We start from the raw sequence: 19,314 nt of genomic DNA, 5'->3' as shown, positions 1-19,314 counted from the left end.
AACAAGACTGACAAACTGACCTTTTCCAGAGCCATACGTAGATCTCTCTCATTTTCTACAGGCTCACGTAGCAGAAGAATCTGACAAGAATCTTTGAGAAGTGGGATAACGCTGAGGAATATTAACACTGCAATAAAGAGGGAGCACAGGGGATCTGCTATCAGCCACCCAAATTGCTGAATGAGGATTGTGGAGATGATAACACCAACACTGCCAAGTGTGTCCGCCAACACATGCAAAAACACCCCTGCAAAAAATAAATAAAATGACCATAGGTTTATAGGGTTAAAATGCAAACATTCTACCTTTTAAACAAATCTGTTTTCTAATCTTCATACTAATTAGCACTGTGAAACAATAGGATTCTAAATAACATAGCAAACAATATACTGTAGAAGACACTTTTTTCTGACCGGAACCACATACACCCAAGTAAATGATGCGATTAATTTTGTTACTTCTATTGCAAATTATCTCATACAATTTAACACTGCAACAATTACCAAACTTTCCATCCTTGACTATGAGCAAAATGGGGAAAGAAGGCAGATATTGGATACATGTATTCTCATGTGCAAGATATTTAGGGGCAGAGAGAAGCAAACAAGTGGAAATTGCATCAATTTTGGATTGTCTCCTAATCATGAAGTAACCAAAATATCAACGATAATTTTTGTAAATATAATTGCCATATTGAAGGTTCTGTATAAACCACCATTTGAAAAATACAGACCACCAAAAATAAAAGGAAGAATGGCAGTGACAGGTGCACTTGAAATCAAACATGAATGCCCAGAATTAACATGGTCCTCAATATGCACTTGTCTATAAAACTGAATCAGCCTACCGATTTGGGCAGTTAGATAAGCATCACTAGTAATGTTATTGGGTATTGGGTATTATATTCTGCACTCCGTTGCCATTTTGCGGGGCCTTGTTTTTCTTTTGGTGCCTGCAAAAAAAAGGAGGGATGGCTTTGGTTGGTGGGGATAAATGGAAAATGCAATTTTGTCGATGCGTGCAGTTTGGGATACAAAGATACTGTGTGTGGGACTGTTGCTAGGTAGTTTTAGTCCGGAGCGTTTTAGGTATCTGTATCCTGAGGGGATTCTTGTGTGCCTTTAGAATGAAGATTGTGTCCGATCAGAAGAAGGACTCTGACAGGCCTTGGCCACGTTTAATGCTTTTTATTAAATAGAAAAGGAACAATGCCAGGCTTGTCCTTTTGCAATGGGGATGTTCCACAACTAACAGAACTAACTAAGGCTTGTCTGTCATCAAGTCCAACGGAAAAATGTCCTCAGTCCAAAAATCTAATTCTAACTGATCCTACCACTAAGCTAATAACTAAAGATGGTACGGAAGAGCTCTTTTGGTATGTTCCCTTTTGGCCCAACATCTTGGAGCTTTGCTCAGTGTTCTTTATAAAGGTATAAAATGTCTTTAAATGCCAGTTAGTGGGAGACTTCTTAGTAGATGCAATAGCTCCTGTTTCATAGTGTCTCCCTCATGAGCTCTTGTAGCTCGTTGAATGCATTCCTCAGCCTGATGTCTCCAATGTACAAAGTCTCTCAATGTATTTCTTTTCATACTTTTGGAAATAGTTCTTTTCACTCCTCCCTGTGTATTTCAGTCTCTCAGACACTCTTCTAGCATTTCTTTAGGTTGAGAATTGTATTCTCCTTAGTGGTGGAGTGGCATCACCAGTCATGGGACCTCTCTAGCAGGCTCCCCTTTTCCTCTCTTTGGTTTCTTAGAATGATACTTAGGCTTAATGCAAAATCACTCTCATTGTCTCTTGTCAATGCCTTCCGTTGTTCCTTCACAACTATACTGGGTATCTTCCTCACTGTTACCCAATATTTATCGTCATGCTTTCTTATATATTCTCAGTCAATATTGGTGACTACCCTCTTTCGTAACTCTTAGCACATTTGCTCAGGCTGTCACCATGTTCTGTACTCGCTATTGTAACTTCTGTTACTCCTCTCGCTTATGCCAGGTTGCCTCCCCTTAACCTGATCCACCCTGGTACCCGGTACCTTCCTCTGACGTGCGGGGGGGGGGGGGGGGGGTCTCCCTGGGCTTGGCATTGGGCGAGTCGGTCTCCTCAACTCTTCTGATCCACTCTCGACTCTGCAATGGAATCGTTCCTGGCGTCTTGCCATATTGTTATGTTCGGCGTAGGCAAGCTGACGAGAGGTTTCATTCCTCCCGTGGTTTGTGGTTTCAGTGACAGGCTAGCCTGAATCGCTGGTGGCCGTGGTGTTATCCTACCTAGTTTTGTGCAATTTGTACTTCCATGCTTTACTCACAGCCGCGATAGTGCACTAAAGGGTCACCATTGACCCAAAACAGTGACTGTATTTTTTTCTTTTACACCATTTCTTGGTTGCTTGTCCTATCTTGGTCCTTCTGCTGTGCTGGGTGGGGAGGTCCTGGTTGGACATTGGTCTTCAGCAGGAATCCTTTGTGAAGCCCACCAAGGCTCCAGCGTGTCTGTGAGGACAGGAAACAGAGAAGGAGTCCACAACTCTGCTGTTCTTAGTATTCCTGTGTGCCTGCCTGGGACCAATGCCGACTGGGGAGCTGGCTGTCCTAAACCAGAGTTTGAATGAAGCATGGGTGCTGTTTGGCTGGATTCCTGCATAAAAGGCATGGATCCTGAGGCTGAAGACAAGTTGACCCGAGGAACAGAAGAATCAACGAGGAAGAAGAGAGGTGTTCGCAGCCGCTTCCAGACAACTGTAGATGCCTACTGTGCAATCGCTGCTGCTCGACCCCTTCTTCCAAGTGTTAGGAGAACTCCTAAATGGATGACTCTCCGCTTTAGACTGGTGGGACCAATCAGTCTTGAGATGACCTGCATTTTGAGCAATCTCACGACGAGCTGCAACCTTCCTGCCGCCAATACCCTGGGACCTGCGACCATCATCTTCTGAAGATTGAATCCTCCCGAAAATTCGGTGGACTCCCTCTGGACCTCCAGGGCAAGACTCCAACTCCTTGAAGTCGCCTCACCAGAGTGTGCTGGACCAAGAAAGCGAGACTAATCAACCAGACGACAACTGTTCGTCATCTGGTACCTTGAAAAGGTTGCCAAAACCACAGAGACGTGAGAAGAAACAAAGAATCCTTCGCAGGAAGCCTCTTTCGTCGACTGCTGCTGCTAGATCCACCAGTTTCCCTACTTTTGTCTGCCTGACCAGTAAGCTGTGACTGGGTCTGTTGCTGCTGCATCGTGGGGGCATTGTTCTGCAACAACTTCTTCACTCCTACAGTACTGTGAGACTCTTGGTAGAACTTACCTAGAACTGAATTGCTGCTACTGTGTTACTTGAGTGCTAATTTGTATGTTTGGGAGTTTGCCCATACACGTTTGCCTAGGCCTAACACTGGTGTGCCTTCATGGACACTTCTCTGAAGTCACTGAACGCTTTTTACATCAAAAGCTTTACTTACTTGCTACTGAAGATTTCCTCTGGAACCTTTGAACTTTGTACAGCTGTGCCTTACCTGTTTTGCCCTCCAAACTGACTTTGAGAAACTCATAACTAGTTAAGGATGAACTTCTAAAGTGTTAGCACTCATTGCAACCTATGTACTTACCTTATGTTGTTTTTGTTTCATTTATCTTACCTGAAACAGTTATGGCAAAAGTATTTTACGTACCTTTGAATTGCATTCTGCCTTTCTAAAAAGTATTACAAAGTGGTTTACTTACCATTGGTTTTTACTTATTGTGTGTTATAGTACTTACCTTGCTAAACAATGATTTACCTTAGTGTATATATAAAATAAACCATTCTATTTATATAACTTTAGTGTGCCAGTGGTTCTTGGGCCTATGTGTATTTTCTAAATTCTTTGTACCCCCTACAGCCCTCCTCTCCATCCTAAGATAAGCCTGGCTGCTCAGCCATTGCTACTGACATACCTGTGTGGTTCATGCCTATACTAAGAGTTGGAGCCCTGTATCCCAAGTGAGATCCTTCTCTCGTCCTACCTAAGTTGGACTTTTGTAAACCTCCCTAACAATTATCTCAATTAAATCGGGCTGCTATACTTTCAAAATTTATAAAGAAAGCTCCCAGGTCTTCTCCCTGCTGTTATAGTTGGAATATGCCATTAAGGTACTACGGGCTGACTTGGGTTGGTTGTCAATTGGTTGAGATGTTCTTGGAAACGGTGATCCACCTGAATCTGGTGATCTATAATATGCTCCAGAAGGGTCTGAAGAGTACTCATGCTTACTTCTGGGGAGTTTGGATCTACAGAAGTCTCAGAGGAGATGCTTTCAACTTCTTCCTCTTCGTCAGAATCTCTAGTGCATCTCAAAGAGAAGGCTGTTGTTTCCAAGTCCTCTATGTTGGGGTGTGTGGATTTTATTCCTAGGGGTGGTTTTATACCCCAATGGCCTGTGGGTGGAAGTTTGTCAATGGGCCTTGCCATACAAATAACACATGGGTCTAACAACCCACTTCTGACACCCTATGTTGATGTTGTGTATCCAGCATTAACTGAAGCCAAGAATAAGGAAGGAATATTATTTGTGATTGAAGCATGGACAGATAGCGTTGTCTGTGTAGGGAGTTCCTTGTGGGAACGAGCGTCCTTGTCCCCTGCATCGACTACTGTGTGTCTTTATAAAATGCTGCTCATACTACTTTTAGCAGAAAGTTTGGTGGCAGCAGAGCTCTTCACTGGCACATTTCTATATTTGTAGAAATATAAAAAGTTTTCCTTGCAATAGGTGTGCTGTTTTTTTTTTCCCCTAGTGGGTTGGATTTTTTTCTGGTGTGAGCGTTGAGGGGCGTCTCTACATTTTTGGTGACCCCGAAGTGATCCCAGTGGCCCCCGCGAAGACCGAGGCTTCCAGGCCGCACCTCTGGAGGGGCCGCGCGAACCTACAATGACCAGTCTCAAGCACAAATCTGCAGTGGTGTACAGGAGCTGCTCTTCCAGAATTCCTGTCTGTTCTTTGAAGCGATGTGCGGCTCCTAGGAGGGTACAGGTCATTGTTGGGACCCTGTGATGAAGGAGCTCGGGTGAACAAGCAAACGTAAGTACACCTCTTGCGATTGACAACGGGAGACGAGAGTGAGTGGGGTGTGTGCGGTATGTGTGGAAGGAGAGTGTGAAAGACCATGTGGCAAAATTTTGTTTATTATTATTACATTTATTATTGAGGAGATAACATGGAGGAAAACAGAAGTGTGGGAACCTTCCTGAGTGAGGAGGGAGGTGGCGCCATTTTTATTGTGATAAGGAAGATACAAAAGTAGGAGATCTGTATAGTTGGAGAGCTTGGATTCCTGTGGAAGAAGGAAAAGTAGTGGTTCTTATTTTTGCTTGTTATTTTAGTTTATTGAATTATTTTGGATTTGGCAGAGGGCCTGTGGAAGTGTTGCGAGTGCGTATGTGGAGTGAGGCGCATGGGGCGGATGGAAGAGTAAAACAGGGGGTAACTGGTCGGTGGGCTTGGCGGACTGGTAGGGACGGGTGCACAAGGATTGTGCGTGACATATTAAAAGGTTCTTTTTGAGAATAAAATTGTCGATATGGGAGTAATGACTCAGCTGGAGTATATACATAGTGCTTTAACATTATACAAAGATAAAATAGAGAAGTATCATCGTCAGTGGGTGACGGACTCAAGGGGGGATGCTCCGCCCTTGGCCGGAGCAAGGAAATAATGACAGAGAGATACTGAACATACGAGTACGTACCTAGCAGCTAAATACAAGGGCAAACAATTGCAGAAACGAAAAGAGATTTTAGACCTGTGGAAGATGGTAGAGGATGTATAAGATACCGCCAGATGTGTGCCCCAACACGAAGATAGTGCCACCCTTAAATATAGTAAACACCACAGCACCAGAGGAAGAGCCACAGCCTGCGCCTAGCGAGGCGTTTTACCTACTCACACCCGTCCAGCCTCAGGATCTACTAACCCGACATATGTGCCTGCACCTGCCAACACCCCACCCCCATATCAACCAACACCCAGCAGCATTGTGCCATATGAAAGCAAGTCGTAAAAGGAGTTAGAAGAGGCTTTAGAGGCGATGCAGGTAGAGCTGGCCCGTCTAAGGGCAGTGAAGGAAGGAGAGGGCAACAAGGTGTGAGGGTTGGATGAGTGGAAGTCGGGAGACATTTTGTTCAGACTGGATATCACTCCAATAAGGGATGTACATGTGGAGAGAGGGAAGGGTGACCACTGCTGAATGGAAAGCGTAGGATACGGAACAGTGAGGCTGGATGTGGGTGCAGACAGGGGACTGCGGGAAGTAGAATGGGTTACTGTGTACGAATTTGAAGTTGACGAGTGTGATGCCCAGGAGGTGACCGTGATATCACCTAGATTAGAGAGCTTGTGGGGACCGCAAATGAGGAACCGATTTGGACAGGTAGCATTGGCAAGGACAAAGGGAAGTGATGGGCGGAAGGAGAGGAGGGGAGTGGGCACGCAGCTGCCATTGTTGCATAAAGGGCGCATTATGTGCCATGGGCTCAGATTGATAAAAATTATTTGATTACAACACTCCCACCCCTCACTGCCAGGGCCGGAAAAGTGGATATATGCCTTCGAAAACCAAACAGCAGGGATTGTCCTAGCAGTAGGAGACATGAAAAGTTTACTTGTTGCAATCGTGAGAGACCAGGCGGGAGATGAGTGGATTAGGCTGGGTATCCGGGATTAAAGATAGATGACGCACACTATGGGGCCCCTTTTAACAACAAGTGTGGGACGCACTGCGGTGGGCGTAATCAGACATTCCGGACCGCAGTCCATAATGCAGTACACTATGGGGGCGGGGGGGCGATGAGCACCCTGCGCAATACATTTTAAAAGTGCAGGAGATGTGGCGAGCAGTGATGGGTGACCAGTGTGACGGATCCGTTCCTTCTTTTTATTTCATTATTAAGAGGGGCTTACCAAAGGAAGTTCAGAAAGCACTTGATAAGATAGTGGGCGTTGAAGCGAAGAGGTAGGCCAAATTCAGACTATTATTTTACATCATTGAAAAAGTATTCAGGAAAGAGAAAAGGAAACCGGCTCAGAGATTGCAGGCTGAGGAAGCATAACTGATGCTGGAAAAGATAGCAAAAATAGGACTGGAGGGGATGGTAGCAGCAAGTACAGAGACAGACTCAGCGAAGCAGGCTGCAGCACGTGCAGATGTGAGAATAGGTCAGGTGGAGCACAGGGGCAGTGGAGTGGTGAACCTCAGCACCAGTACTCTGAATGGTACCAAGGAGGTCAGCAGTGGGGCAGAGGAGGGTTTCAAGGGAGTAGAGGAGGGTTCAGGGGAATAGGGCCTAGAGGTGGTATGGGATCGTCTCAGTGTTGTAGCTGTAGGAAGGGGGAACATTTTGCGAGAGAATGCAGAAGCAGGCAGGGGGAGGATACAACCAATATAACCAACCCATCCCTACACCACCACAGCCATCCCATCTGCACCCCAGCGCCTGATGTTCACATCTGTACCCTATGAAATACACCAGGCATACACTCCGTTACCACCAAAACCACCACACATGTAGGCACAAGCATCACCTAATGCCCACACACAGGCGGCCCAGCAGAGTGGATGAAATGCCCACATCAAACGCAGTATCAAATGAACAGTGGTGTCTTATTGAGGGGTCAGCGTTATGGGAGGAAACCCTTTCACGTTCACAGGCACCAATACTTACCCTGACTATGACAGCCCACAGAAAGCCCTTGCGTGTCTAGTCCTGTCCATGACTATCCACCCAGACGAGGAACCCTTGGTGGGCACTGAGATGGGTAAGAAGCAGTTCATCCTTATGGTCGACACAGGTGCCACTAAATCATGCACCAGTGAGGGAAACTTCCCGCTATCAGGTGAAACTCTGGACACAGAAGGATTCTCTGGGGCTGTCGCAATGGTTCCCTACACCAAAGAGGTAGCCATCAAAATAGGAGGAAAGGTGGTACGTGCCCCCTTGCAATACTGCAAAGTGTCCCCCCCATAAATCTATTAGGACAAGATTTGTTGAGCAAGATGAACATGACCCTCTCCTTTACCGACAATGGGGTGTATGCGCCACCCCAGGCATGTGTGCCTTAAGGGCAATGGCCATCATTCAGGCACGGGCAAGGGAGGTGGTGGTGGTCCACGGCATTCCAGTAGACCCCGACATGTTTGTCAATGGAATAACAGTATTACTTGATGCAGCGCCCCAAATTGGCAAGGCTTGCTGACGGATGCCCAGGGATTTCATCTTCCACCATGTGGTTGCCCCAGAGCTTTTGGCAAGTACAATACTGTCCCTAGATCATACTGTCATGTCGGCCAAGAGGATTGTTGTGGTCGGGACAGATACACATGGGTGTGAGTGGTGGACGGTGCTGTGCATTGACACTACATTGGGCCTCATTACGAGAATGGAGCTAATGGAAAAATGAAGGCGGAATGGTAATAGCGGCATCGTTAACAGGTCCGGGGTATTCCGACCTGACAAACTGCCAATACCGGCACCGCCCGTGCCATGCCCCCTCATACCGGCATGGGCGCGTACACGTGCCCCTTCGGGGAGCAATTACCGGCATGCCGGTAATAGGACGACATCACAACCCAAACGGACATGCAAATACCGGCATCTCGAAGGCGGTAATCAGGGGCTGCACAATGCCGGCCATACAGGCATCGCGGACCAACCGCAAACAGCAATCAAGCCAACTGCCACAGGTGCACACAATCACTACAGTTGGAGTCAATGGAGGCTGGGCCAGTATAAAAGGAGCACACCCACACACCACACCCCTTCCTACACCAAAATGCTACCACTAGCTGTTGCAATCAAGGTGCTGGAGGACATGCCTATACTGCTACAACTACAGCAAGAACAGCAACTCCAACAACAACTACAGCAGCAACAACAGGCAGCACAGAGGAGACACAGGAGGAGAAGGAGGGCGAGACAGGGCCAGCAATTACCACCAGCGCAGCCAGCAGTGCCTCACAGGCAGCCACCAATCCCTCGCACCAGACCCAGGCCATTCAACCGAACCCCTGAGCAGATCCACACCCTGTACCGGTTGGACCGGGACACCATCACCACCATAGTGGACATGACACAAAATGACATTGCCAGCCTCATAGAAATACGCACTGCCATCCCCCCCGCTACTAAAGGTGGTGTCTGTGCTCCACTTCCTGGCCACAGGCACCTATCAACACAGTGGGGCAGCTGCATGGCATTTCACAACCACTATTTTCATGCATGCTGAACCAAGTGCTGGTATGCACTCCTGAAGCACGCAAGCACCCACATATCCCTACCACGGACTGGCCAGGAGATAGCCAACACCAAAGTAAGCTTCCATGCACTGGCAGGCATGCCCAATTGTGTTGGTGCCCTGGACTGCACCCATGTGGAATTGGTAGTCCCCCATGCCATAGAGGCGGTGTACCGCAATCGCAAGCAATACCATTCCATCAATGTACAAATGGTATGTGACTCCAGCAAGATCATCACACATTGATTCGCCCGATTTCCCCGATCAACACATGATGCCATGGTGCTGCGTAACTCGACCGCTACCCAGTCACATGGAGCGACATGAAGGACCACGTGCCTGACTGCTTGGTGAGTTGCCTGAGTGGGCCATGGCAGTGCAATGGGCTACTGCTGTGTAGGGATGCATACTCCACCTGGGTGGGAAAGGGGGGGTGCATACTCCACCTGGGTGGCAATTGACAGTGATTAGAGAATGAATGCAGAGCTAGACACTCCTGACCTGAATCTCCCAAACCCAAAATGACATCACAGGCAAACATTTTACCAATTATGCATATGGATGACAACAAGTAAGAGGCACAACCAGGCCACCATGGGTATGTCAAGCAATGCATGACTGAACAGGATTGCAACTGTGCCAATGTGGCTAGTGTGACCATGCACAGTGTATAATACACAGCATAAATGGGAGGCTAAGCATTGTCATGCAACCACAGTTCATCCGCCTCAGCATGCATTATTTCACCCTTCATCATCTACTGAACACCATCCAGACTACCACACCTCATAGCAGTATAGTATGCATCTAGTTAACATTCTTGCATACGTACAGGGACATGTGCATGTCCACACCAAATAGCTGCGGCCATGACTGTGCTTCCTGAAGGTGGCAGCTCAGAGCGACACACACCTATTTAAATTTGCTTGCATGTGATGGAGGATATCCCTTGAGGCCGTGGCTACTTATCCCTGTGCGGAACCCGCAGAACAGCCATGAAGAGGAGTACAATCATGTTCATACCCATACCCGTGTTGTGATTGAGCAGACCTTTGGCCTGTTGAAGGCGCGTTTCCGCTGCCTAAGCCGGTCTGGTGGGGCACACCTTTATAGGCCTGAGCAGGTGGCAAAGATCACCACGGCCTGAGTCATGCTGCACAACATGTGCGTCCGGAGAAATGTACCACTGCTACCTGATATTGATATGCATGCACCGGGTGAGGATGATGAGGATGGAGACAGAGGTGAAGTAGCCCCCCTGCCAGTACGTGATGCTTGGGATGGCCATGCAGTACGCCAAGCATTGATTCACGAATACTTTTGAACCACAGGGACCATGATAGACATGCGTCAGTGCACACTGGGTCCATGTGGACATGCACACAGGGATTGTTGGGAGTTGGCCACTGAACAGCGTCACACATTAAATGGATACACACGGAATGAACAATGTCCAGCCATTGAATGTTTTTTCTCACAACGGGTGTATTAGTTCAAACAGCAAAAATGTGACCACTCCCCCCTCAGCCCCCAGTGAACTCCCAAACCCACCCAACAAACTCCAAAAAACCCCAATAAACTCCACAAAATGCTCCCCTTCACACCCAACCATGTGTCCCACTCCCATCTTCCGCCCACACTACTTGCGGGACTTTTTTCTGTCCGGGGGCGGCATTTCAGTGTTTCGTGCACTCCTTCGGGTCTGGCGCACAGGGCTGGTGGGGACTGAGGAGGCAGATGTGGTGGCTGATGATGAGTCGGTGACAGGTTCCACGCCTGCTGCAAGGCGTGGCCGCTGCATGTGGAGCAGGATTGAAGTAAGTACTTGTGTTACTGCCCCCAGACAGTCCCTCATCAGCACAGCCGACGCATTCACAGCGGCTGTGTTTGCTGCAATGGCCGCTGTGGTCCCTGCAATGGAAGTGGCGATTCCCCACCTGGTGTCCTCTCCACCGGCAACGTACTGCCACAGGAGCTCCAACATGACCTCCACCCTCGACAGACGTGACTCGAGGGTGTTGGTGGGAGCTGGAGTGGTGGGTGGTGCACTCACAGGGCCTGCATTTTGGGTGCTGTCCTCCTCAAAGGGGCTCAGGTCCGAGTCATGGAGGCAGGGATCAGCACTGCTGTAGGTGGGTGAGGGCTCGATATGGGGTGGGGGGGTGCACACGGGGCTTGGGCTGGCTGGGTGGACATGTCACTTCTGTGACTCCCTCCTGGTCCACATTGCCATCCATGTCATCCTCAGTTGTGGCCGGTGCTTGTATGGACTCCCCTTCAACTGGTGTGGGTGTGGGCTGCTGGGTCTCTAGTGTGTGAGGCACACTGGCAGCAGGTGTTGTTGGCTGTGTCGCGGCTCGGTCAGGCACACTGGCTGTGAGTGTGGCCTGCTTGGCTGCCACAACGTGGCGGTAGCCCTTTTCTTTGGGTGGGACGTGGATGCCCTTGCGGTTTTGTCTTGCCTGGCATCTTCCTCATCGGTGCCTGGGGGGTAGAAGAGATGAGGGCATCAGTGATGGTGTTACATGCCAGAAGCATACAATGGTGCTGTTCATTGTTCATTTAATCATGCATTCATGTCTTACAGGTGTGTCACACAGGGTATTCTGATGGGGCATTTCTGGCATTCACTGCATGGCAGGTGGCATGCCGTTGATTTGTGTGATGTGTTACATGATCATGGTCCAGGTGTGTTGGCTGTGTGTTGGTTATGGGATTGGCACTCAGCATGCATTTCGGTCTGGCAGGTTTTGGGCCGCCATCTGGACTTGGATATGTTGATGTGGGTGTTGGGACATGCATTGCCTTGCCTAGACTCTCTTCCACATCACTTGTGCTACGTCATGGTTTCCCCTACAGGGATCTGCAGGGTCACTTACCTCCTTCTGGGGATGATGCCACACCCGTCTCCATCTCCCCGAATCCCTCGATGGACTCTGGATCTATGAAGCTGCTTGCGGTCTCCTCCCAGGGCATCATTTTGGCGGGAGAGTGGGGTCCCACGCCGGTGGCCATGGCCTGCCTCCTGTTACCTGCCATGATGTTGCGGACCCTCAAGCGGAGGTCATCCCACCTCTTCCTGCAGTCCTTGACACTGACACCATGTGGGGTGGTTCCTACGGCCGACACCTTGCGGGCTACCTCCTGCCAGATGGCCTCCTTCTGCTGCACCTCACGCTTCATGTCATGGGATTTCATGAGGTCTGCATGTGCAGCAAGTGTGTCCGCTAACATTCAATTCAGCGTCAGAGAAACGCTGTTTCCACAGCCGAGGGGTGGTCTCCCGGGTAGCCTTAGACATCCTCAAAGTATTGGCACAGAGCTCTCCAGGAATCAACTGGTGGTTTGGGAGGATTGCAATGGATTGTGTTTTTAAAGATGGCCGCCGGCCCATTTCCCGTTCCGATGCGATGACGTCATTTCCGGGTCCGGTCTTACAAGCCCGGTATTAGCATGTTGGTATTACCGGGTCGGTATTTAGGGGTTCCTCCTAGGCGGTGGCAGTATCGGCGGGTCCCGTGATGGCGCTATCAGGGGGTTGGAGGGCCTTTTGCGTCATGCCGGTATGGCCATTGCCGGTATGGCCATTACCGGCATGGGGGTTCGCGCGTGCCCGCGCACTCGTAATCACCCGCTATTAGCGGCGTCATACGAGCACGGACCTGCTCGTTCCGCCATGCCGGTAATTACCCTGTTTTTACCAGGCTACTCATAACGAGGCGCATTGTCTCTTAAGGAGGTGACCAATTCAGAATGGTTCGAAGACAGGGATGACGATGGAGAAATTGTATTAGAAATCTGCATCCCCTGTGAAATTATGGTACAATACCGCAAAGCGCAATGTTCCCTGATGGCCCTTGTGGCCCCACCCCCTTTCATTGAAACATACTTAGAGCAGGTCCCAGAGAGATTATGGAGAACTACTGCTCATGATGTCGGGCTCCTGCAGGGGGTGGCACTGGTTCGAACACTCAAGCCAGGTATAGTTTTACCCCAAGCTAAACAGTACCCGTTCTCCAAAGAGAGAGAGAAGAGGACATACGGGACACCATTGTGGCACTCCTAATCCTGGGCATAATAGTGCCCTTCACTTCCACATGCAACATGGCTAACTGTCTGATAAAAAAGGCAAATGGGGGGAGTTGGAGGATCTTCACCTGAATAATAGTACCGAATCCTGCAACAATATTGTGCAGCAGTCCAAAAGAGACAACACACATCACTGTGGTGGATCTTAAGAATGCCTTTTTCTCCATAGCCCTGCATCCCGATTCGCAGTACCTTACCGCGTTCATGCATGGGGGAATGCTTTTCAAGCACACAAGATTGCACCAAGGATATTGTGAGTTGTTCCCCCTCCCCCAGCAATCTCAACAGGATCTTTCATGCTGGCTTAGGGAATATTCAAGTACCAGTACCATCATTCAGAATGTTGACTATTTGCTGGTGTGCAGCAACAGTGAGCAGCAGTGCAGGAATGATTCCATTACACCCCTGCAACTACTGGCGTACACAAGGTACAAGGTCGATAAGGCAAAGTTGCAGTATTGCCTTCAGGAAGTGCTCTATTTGGGCCAATTGATATCTGTCCCCGGGACGAAAATTCTCACTGATCGCGCTGCCTCAGTGCGCAGTACTCTTCAGCCTAAAACTGTCAAAGAAATGCAGAAGTTTCTATGGTGGTGTAACTACTGCCGAAAATGGATTTTAGATCATGCTGCATACACAAGGCCCTTATTGGATGGCCTCAAGGAGGCTCAGAAAAAAAGACCATAAGCTTACATGGACAGACGACATGCTCAACAGCTTCAAGGATCTAAAAGAGGTCACATCTACTGCCCAATACTGGCTATACCTGACTATACACAAGTTATTTATTTTCACATTCTAATGGGCAGTACTAACACAAAAAAGCACTATGGGCCACAAACCATTTGCCTACTACATCGGGCTGCTAGATTCTGTGATGCAGGGCCAGTTTGATTGTGAACAAGCACTTGCCCTGGCTGCATTTGCGATTGAGAAGAACAAGTTACTTACTATATCTGGTAACGTTCTTTCGATGGGATTTTCCTCCGACGTATTCCACATCTATGACAGCTAATGTCCACAGCTGTGCTGCTTCTGAACATTTTCGGCAGAGGGCGTCCTGCGTCGATCCGTTGTCCCTCGAGGGCCTCCGTCGAGGGTCGATGTCACCGGATGTTATATATAGGAGGCACGGCGCCCATAGCCTCAGTTATAGTTTTTTCCCAGAACGTGTGGCACCAATCTCCTGCCAGTATGACTGCAGAAAGCCTTGCGGAAACATAAGCTGCAATCGCATAGGAAATTCAGTAGAGGAGCAGGCTGGGAGGGCGATATGGAATACGTCGGAGGAACATCCCATCGAAAGAACGTTACCAGATATGTTAAGTAACTTGTTTTTCGAGGGGATTGTGTCCTCCGACGTATTCCGCATCTATGAGAGACTCCCAAGCAGTACCAACTTATGGAGGTGGGAAAAGAATTTACAATTTAGAATTTTGGACTGCCTTAATCCTGCCCATGGATGGAGTCCAAGGAATAGTGGCTCACAAAAGTATGGACAGAGGCCCATGGGGCTGCTTCGCAAATATTGCGAATCGGAACACCCCTCTGTAGAGCACTGGAGGCAACTATACACACTTAGAGGGAAATCAGGCATACTGGAGGTAATCGGGGAGCAAACCTGAAATATCTTATCAGAAAACAATAGACCATAAGGCACCTGTACCTAATCAGGGTTTGGACACTCAATTGACTGGTTGAACACAAATTATCACAGTAACACATGATTCAAAACAATACCGTTTAGAAGTTCATGGAAAATACAACCTAACTTCATTGCTACTTCTGTTAAAAACAATTTTAATATCAAGCATATAAAGTTAAAAAAACATACATATTAAAATTAGTCAATGAATTGACAAACCAAGTGACCAGTGCTGTTGAATAAAGTGCTTTGTGCTAATCACCATAAAGTGCTAATAGAGTACAAAATGCATCATATAGCTGTAACTAATTTACAAGCATATTTGAGTTCTAAATAAACAGATACTTATTTACAATTTTGGTATAGAAGCTTGTAAGAGAACGCAACCTTTGACTTGTTATAGTAAACAAAAAAAGAGAGCCACACAAAATACAACAAATGAGACCTGTCTTTTGCGAATATCTCAAAACATGGTGCTTTGGTTACAAAATACCTAAAATACACCTTGGCAGATTTTTAATCCTTATTGAGGTACTTGGTGTTAGTATCTACATTAGCCCTACATGTTTCGTTCCTGTAGTCCTTGGGATTGGTTTTAGGAACTTCTTCAGGGGGGTGTGGAAGCTTGAGACTGAACACGTCCTCAGTTTAAGTCAGGATGGAAGCTTGATAGAACAGAACTCGTTCAGGCTACTGCAGCAGCGTAGAGTCCTTGATCGTATTTATAGAGGATGACTCTAGATTGATAACTGTTCACAATCTCTGTTTCTTAATACAGGTTGAAAGTACCAGGCCAAACCGTCTCTTAAGTATCGGTAAATAGTGCCTAGGTACTGCCCAGATTCATAGTCCCCAGGGATGTCCTTAAGGCTTCATCTTGTGGTGGATTCATGTATCATGTGTCTTCTGATATAGTGATGGTGTGGCCCAGTTTGGACCGACTGGAAATTATGAGGACTAGTAATATTCTAGAGTTCGATAGTAGCAAGGCTCTGTGTCTGCAGTTCTGCTGGTACGGACAGCGTTGTGAGTGTCCGTTGCTGTGGAGGCAGCCACACCACTTGTAGAGTGAGCCCGTAAGCCTACTGGAGGGTCCTTTCCCACCAAACGGTAACACTCAGATTGTCAAAATTATCCATCTAGACAAGGTCTGTTTGGAAACAGCCTGACGCAAGCGCCTTCCAGCATAACCAACAAACAGCTGATCATCCACTTTGACCCGGGACATCCATGAGAGATCGATACTCAAAGCTCTTCTAGGAGCCAACCTATGGAGCCTCTCCTCTTCCTTGCCAGGAGGATAACACGCCGGAAGAATCACCTTCTGGCTCAAATGAAATTCCGACACAACCTTCGGAAGAAAAGAAGGTTGCACCCGTAGGACAACCCTGTCCTCATGGAACTCAGTAGATCCACTTGTGGGGTTCCCCAAAGGGCGAAGATTTCCAAAAGAACTTCTGAGCCAGCTCCCACTCGTGAGAGACCGTGCTCTGCCTGCTCAGAGCGTCCGCCGCCGCGTTTTCATCTCCGGCCAGATGAACTGCCGAGATCGTAATTTCCTGCTGGACGGGCCAGAACCAGAGCTGCATCGCCTCCCTGCACAGCGGGAGTGACCCTGCCCCCCCTTTTTTGTTGAGGTAGTGCATGGCCACTGTATTGTCTGTCATAATCAGGACATTCTTCCCCCGCACAGACGGCAGAAAAGCCTTCAGGGCTAGCCCGACGGCCCTCAGCTCAACAGATTGATGTGGACTCTGGACTCTGACAGAGACCAACGTCCGCTGGCTGTCAACTCATTGGCATGAGCTCCCCAACCTCTGAGGGATGCGTCCGTCACGATCGTCACCTCCGGCCATGGCTGCCAAAATGCTGCTCCCTTCATCAGATTGCCTTCGTCGGCCCACTATAGAAGATCCTGGGCGACCGAGGTCGGAATCTGAACGGGATCCGACATCCTGCCGGAGAACTGCGATTACTGCATCTTGAGAACCCACTGCAGAGATCTCATCCGCAGCCTGGCCTCTGGCACCAAGAAAATGCAGGATGCCATGAGGCCGAGCAACCTCAAGAATTCGAACGCCGGGAGACGCTGGGCACATTGAAACTTCTCCACCATCTGCAGAATGTGATGAGCCCTCACCTGGGGAGGCGAACGCTGCCACACGGATGTGTCGAGCACTGCTCCTATGTACTGGAGCCGCTGGGTAGGTGTCAAATGGGACTTCTTTAAATTGAGCTTGTGAAGGGAGTGGCAGGTGACGGACAGATGATCCAGGGCTTGCTCGGGAGAGCACGCCCTGATCAACCAATCATCCAGGTAGGGGTAGACGTGAATCCCCCCTTTCCTGTGATACGCTGCCACCACCACCTTCAGCTTGGTGAAGACCCTTGGGGCGGAGGTCAATCCGAACGGCAGGACCCGAAACTGAAAATGCGGGTCGCCAACCGCGAACCTCAGATACTTCCTGTGCTTTGGATGAATCAGCACATGAAAGTAAGCATCCTTGAGGTCCAGAGACACCAAACAATCCTGAAGTTGAAGGGCCTGGAGGACTTGAGAAAGAGTTACCATCTTGAAATTGTCCTTCACGAGGAGCTTGTTCAACCAACGCAAGTCCATGATGGGTCTCAATCCCTGTCTTTTTTCGGAATAAAAAAATAAGGGGAATACCATCCCTTGTTCCTCTCCGCTACAGGCACCAGTTCTATGGCGCCTTTCTCCAGCAGGGATAGGATTTCCTGTGCAAGGAGCGGATCTGGACGCTTCAAGAGAGCTTCTCCGGTGGATTGTCGTGAGGCTCTGCCAGAAGGGCAGACAGTAGCCGTGGGCTATGATCTCCAGAACCCACACATCTGAAGTAATGGCCTGCCATTCTCCTAGATGCTGCGCAAGTCTGCCCCCAACCGGCGAACCATGGGACATGGCCTCATGACTGAGCTGACGTGGCTGCGGCAGTGCCTGAGGGCAAAGAGGCAACTGCCTGAGCGGCTTTGGCACCCCGAGTACCTTGCTTTCCACACCGGGTACTCCTATGGTGGCCCCTTTGACTGGCAGCTCCTCTCGAACTACCAAAGGAAGAGTAGTACCGAAAGGAACCTCCCCTCCATTGCTGTCCCCTAGGACGAAAAGGCAGAGGTTGATGTACTGCAGCGCTCAAAGACTTCGCTGCAGCTATGGAGGCTCTCGTCAGCCTTGCTGCCAAACAGATGAACACCATCAAAGGGCATGCTCAGAAGACGGGATTGCACATCAGGAGCAAACACCGACTTCTGCAACCACGCAAACCTGCGTATTACGTATCACGGTGCTCGCAGCCATGGACCGGCTGACACAGTCTGCCGTGTCCAAACCCGACTGAACGGACTCGCACATGGCATCCTTGCCGTCTTGCACGAAGGCTAGAAAACCATCCCGTTCCTCCCCTTCGGGAATATGCTCAGCCGCCAAAGACGCACAGTTCCACAGAGTGTGAGTGAATCTCGCTAAGGCACAAGTGGAGTTGGCCGCCTTCAATGCCATACCCCCAGCAGAAAATACCTTCCTCGCCCAACCATCAAAGCGTTTATCGTCCCTATCAGGAGAGATGGTAGGGTACACAGCCTGCTTCGAGGAGGCTGTAGCCGCCTGCACCACCAAACTCTCCGGAGTAGGGTGCATCGATAAGTAGCAGGGGTCACCACTGGATGGGTGGTACTTATTAACTGCCGGTAGACTCTTTGGAGCAATCCAAGCCTCCGCCACCCTTCTTTGCAAAGCCATGTCAAACGGCAACACCGGGTCAGTTGGTGGACCTTGATCCAGGATGTCCGTCAAATCATCCTGAGTAAAATCAACAGGTGGAGCAGACCACCCCAAGTATTCTGTCACCCTTGACATGAGACGCCGATAGGAGTAATCTGCATGTGCCCCAGGCTCAGGTCGGCCAAATTCCACCTCCTGAGAGGTGTCAAGGACACTAGCGTCATGCAATGACTGACTGAGTTCCTCCATCTGACTATGCCCAGACAAAAGATCATCAGGGACATCCGGAGACACAACCATCTCCTCATCAGACAGTTCCACAACCTCTGCAATATCTTGTAAAGGTTGGAATAATTTCAATCTAGGAGGAGGAACAGAATAGGGCTCAAAAACAGGCCTCACAGACTTACTGAGAGCTTTCCTCGGAGGTTCCACAGCCCTCCGGGACACCTCTGGCAAACCCTCCACAAACATTGTCGAGGGAATCGGCGTCGAGCGAGGCGCTGACGGCGTCGACAACTTCTTCAAGGGCGGAGCCTCGAGAGAGCCCCTCAACAGACACGGCGC

General features: G+C 49.0%; 1 protein-coding gene across 1 annotated transcript in view; it reads right to left on the bottom strand.

Annotated features, from left to right (window-relative positions):
* The window catches only part of SLC30A5 (solute carrier family 30 member 5), a 738,926-nt gene that overhangs the window by 95,064 nt on the left and 624,548 nt on the right, over window positions 1–19,314 (bottom strand). Inside the window, exon 14 of the mRNA XM_069627390.1 lies at window positions 21–247. Coding sequence (XP_069483491.1) covers window positions 21–247 — 227 coding nt within the window. The remainder of the gene's footprint in view (window positions 1–20; window positions 248–19,314) is intronic.

This window comes from Ambystoma mexicanum, chromosome 6p (genome assembly GCF_040938575.1).
Source record: "Ambystoma mexicanum isolate Mex_15411 chromosome 6p, UKY_AmexF1_1, whole genome shotgun sequence".
NCBI lineage: Eukaryota > Metazoa > Chordata > Amphibia > Caudata > Ambystomatidae > Ambystoma > Ambystoma mexicanum.
This window is presented reverse-complemented; position numbering and strand designations above follow the sequence as displayed.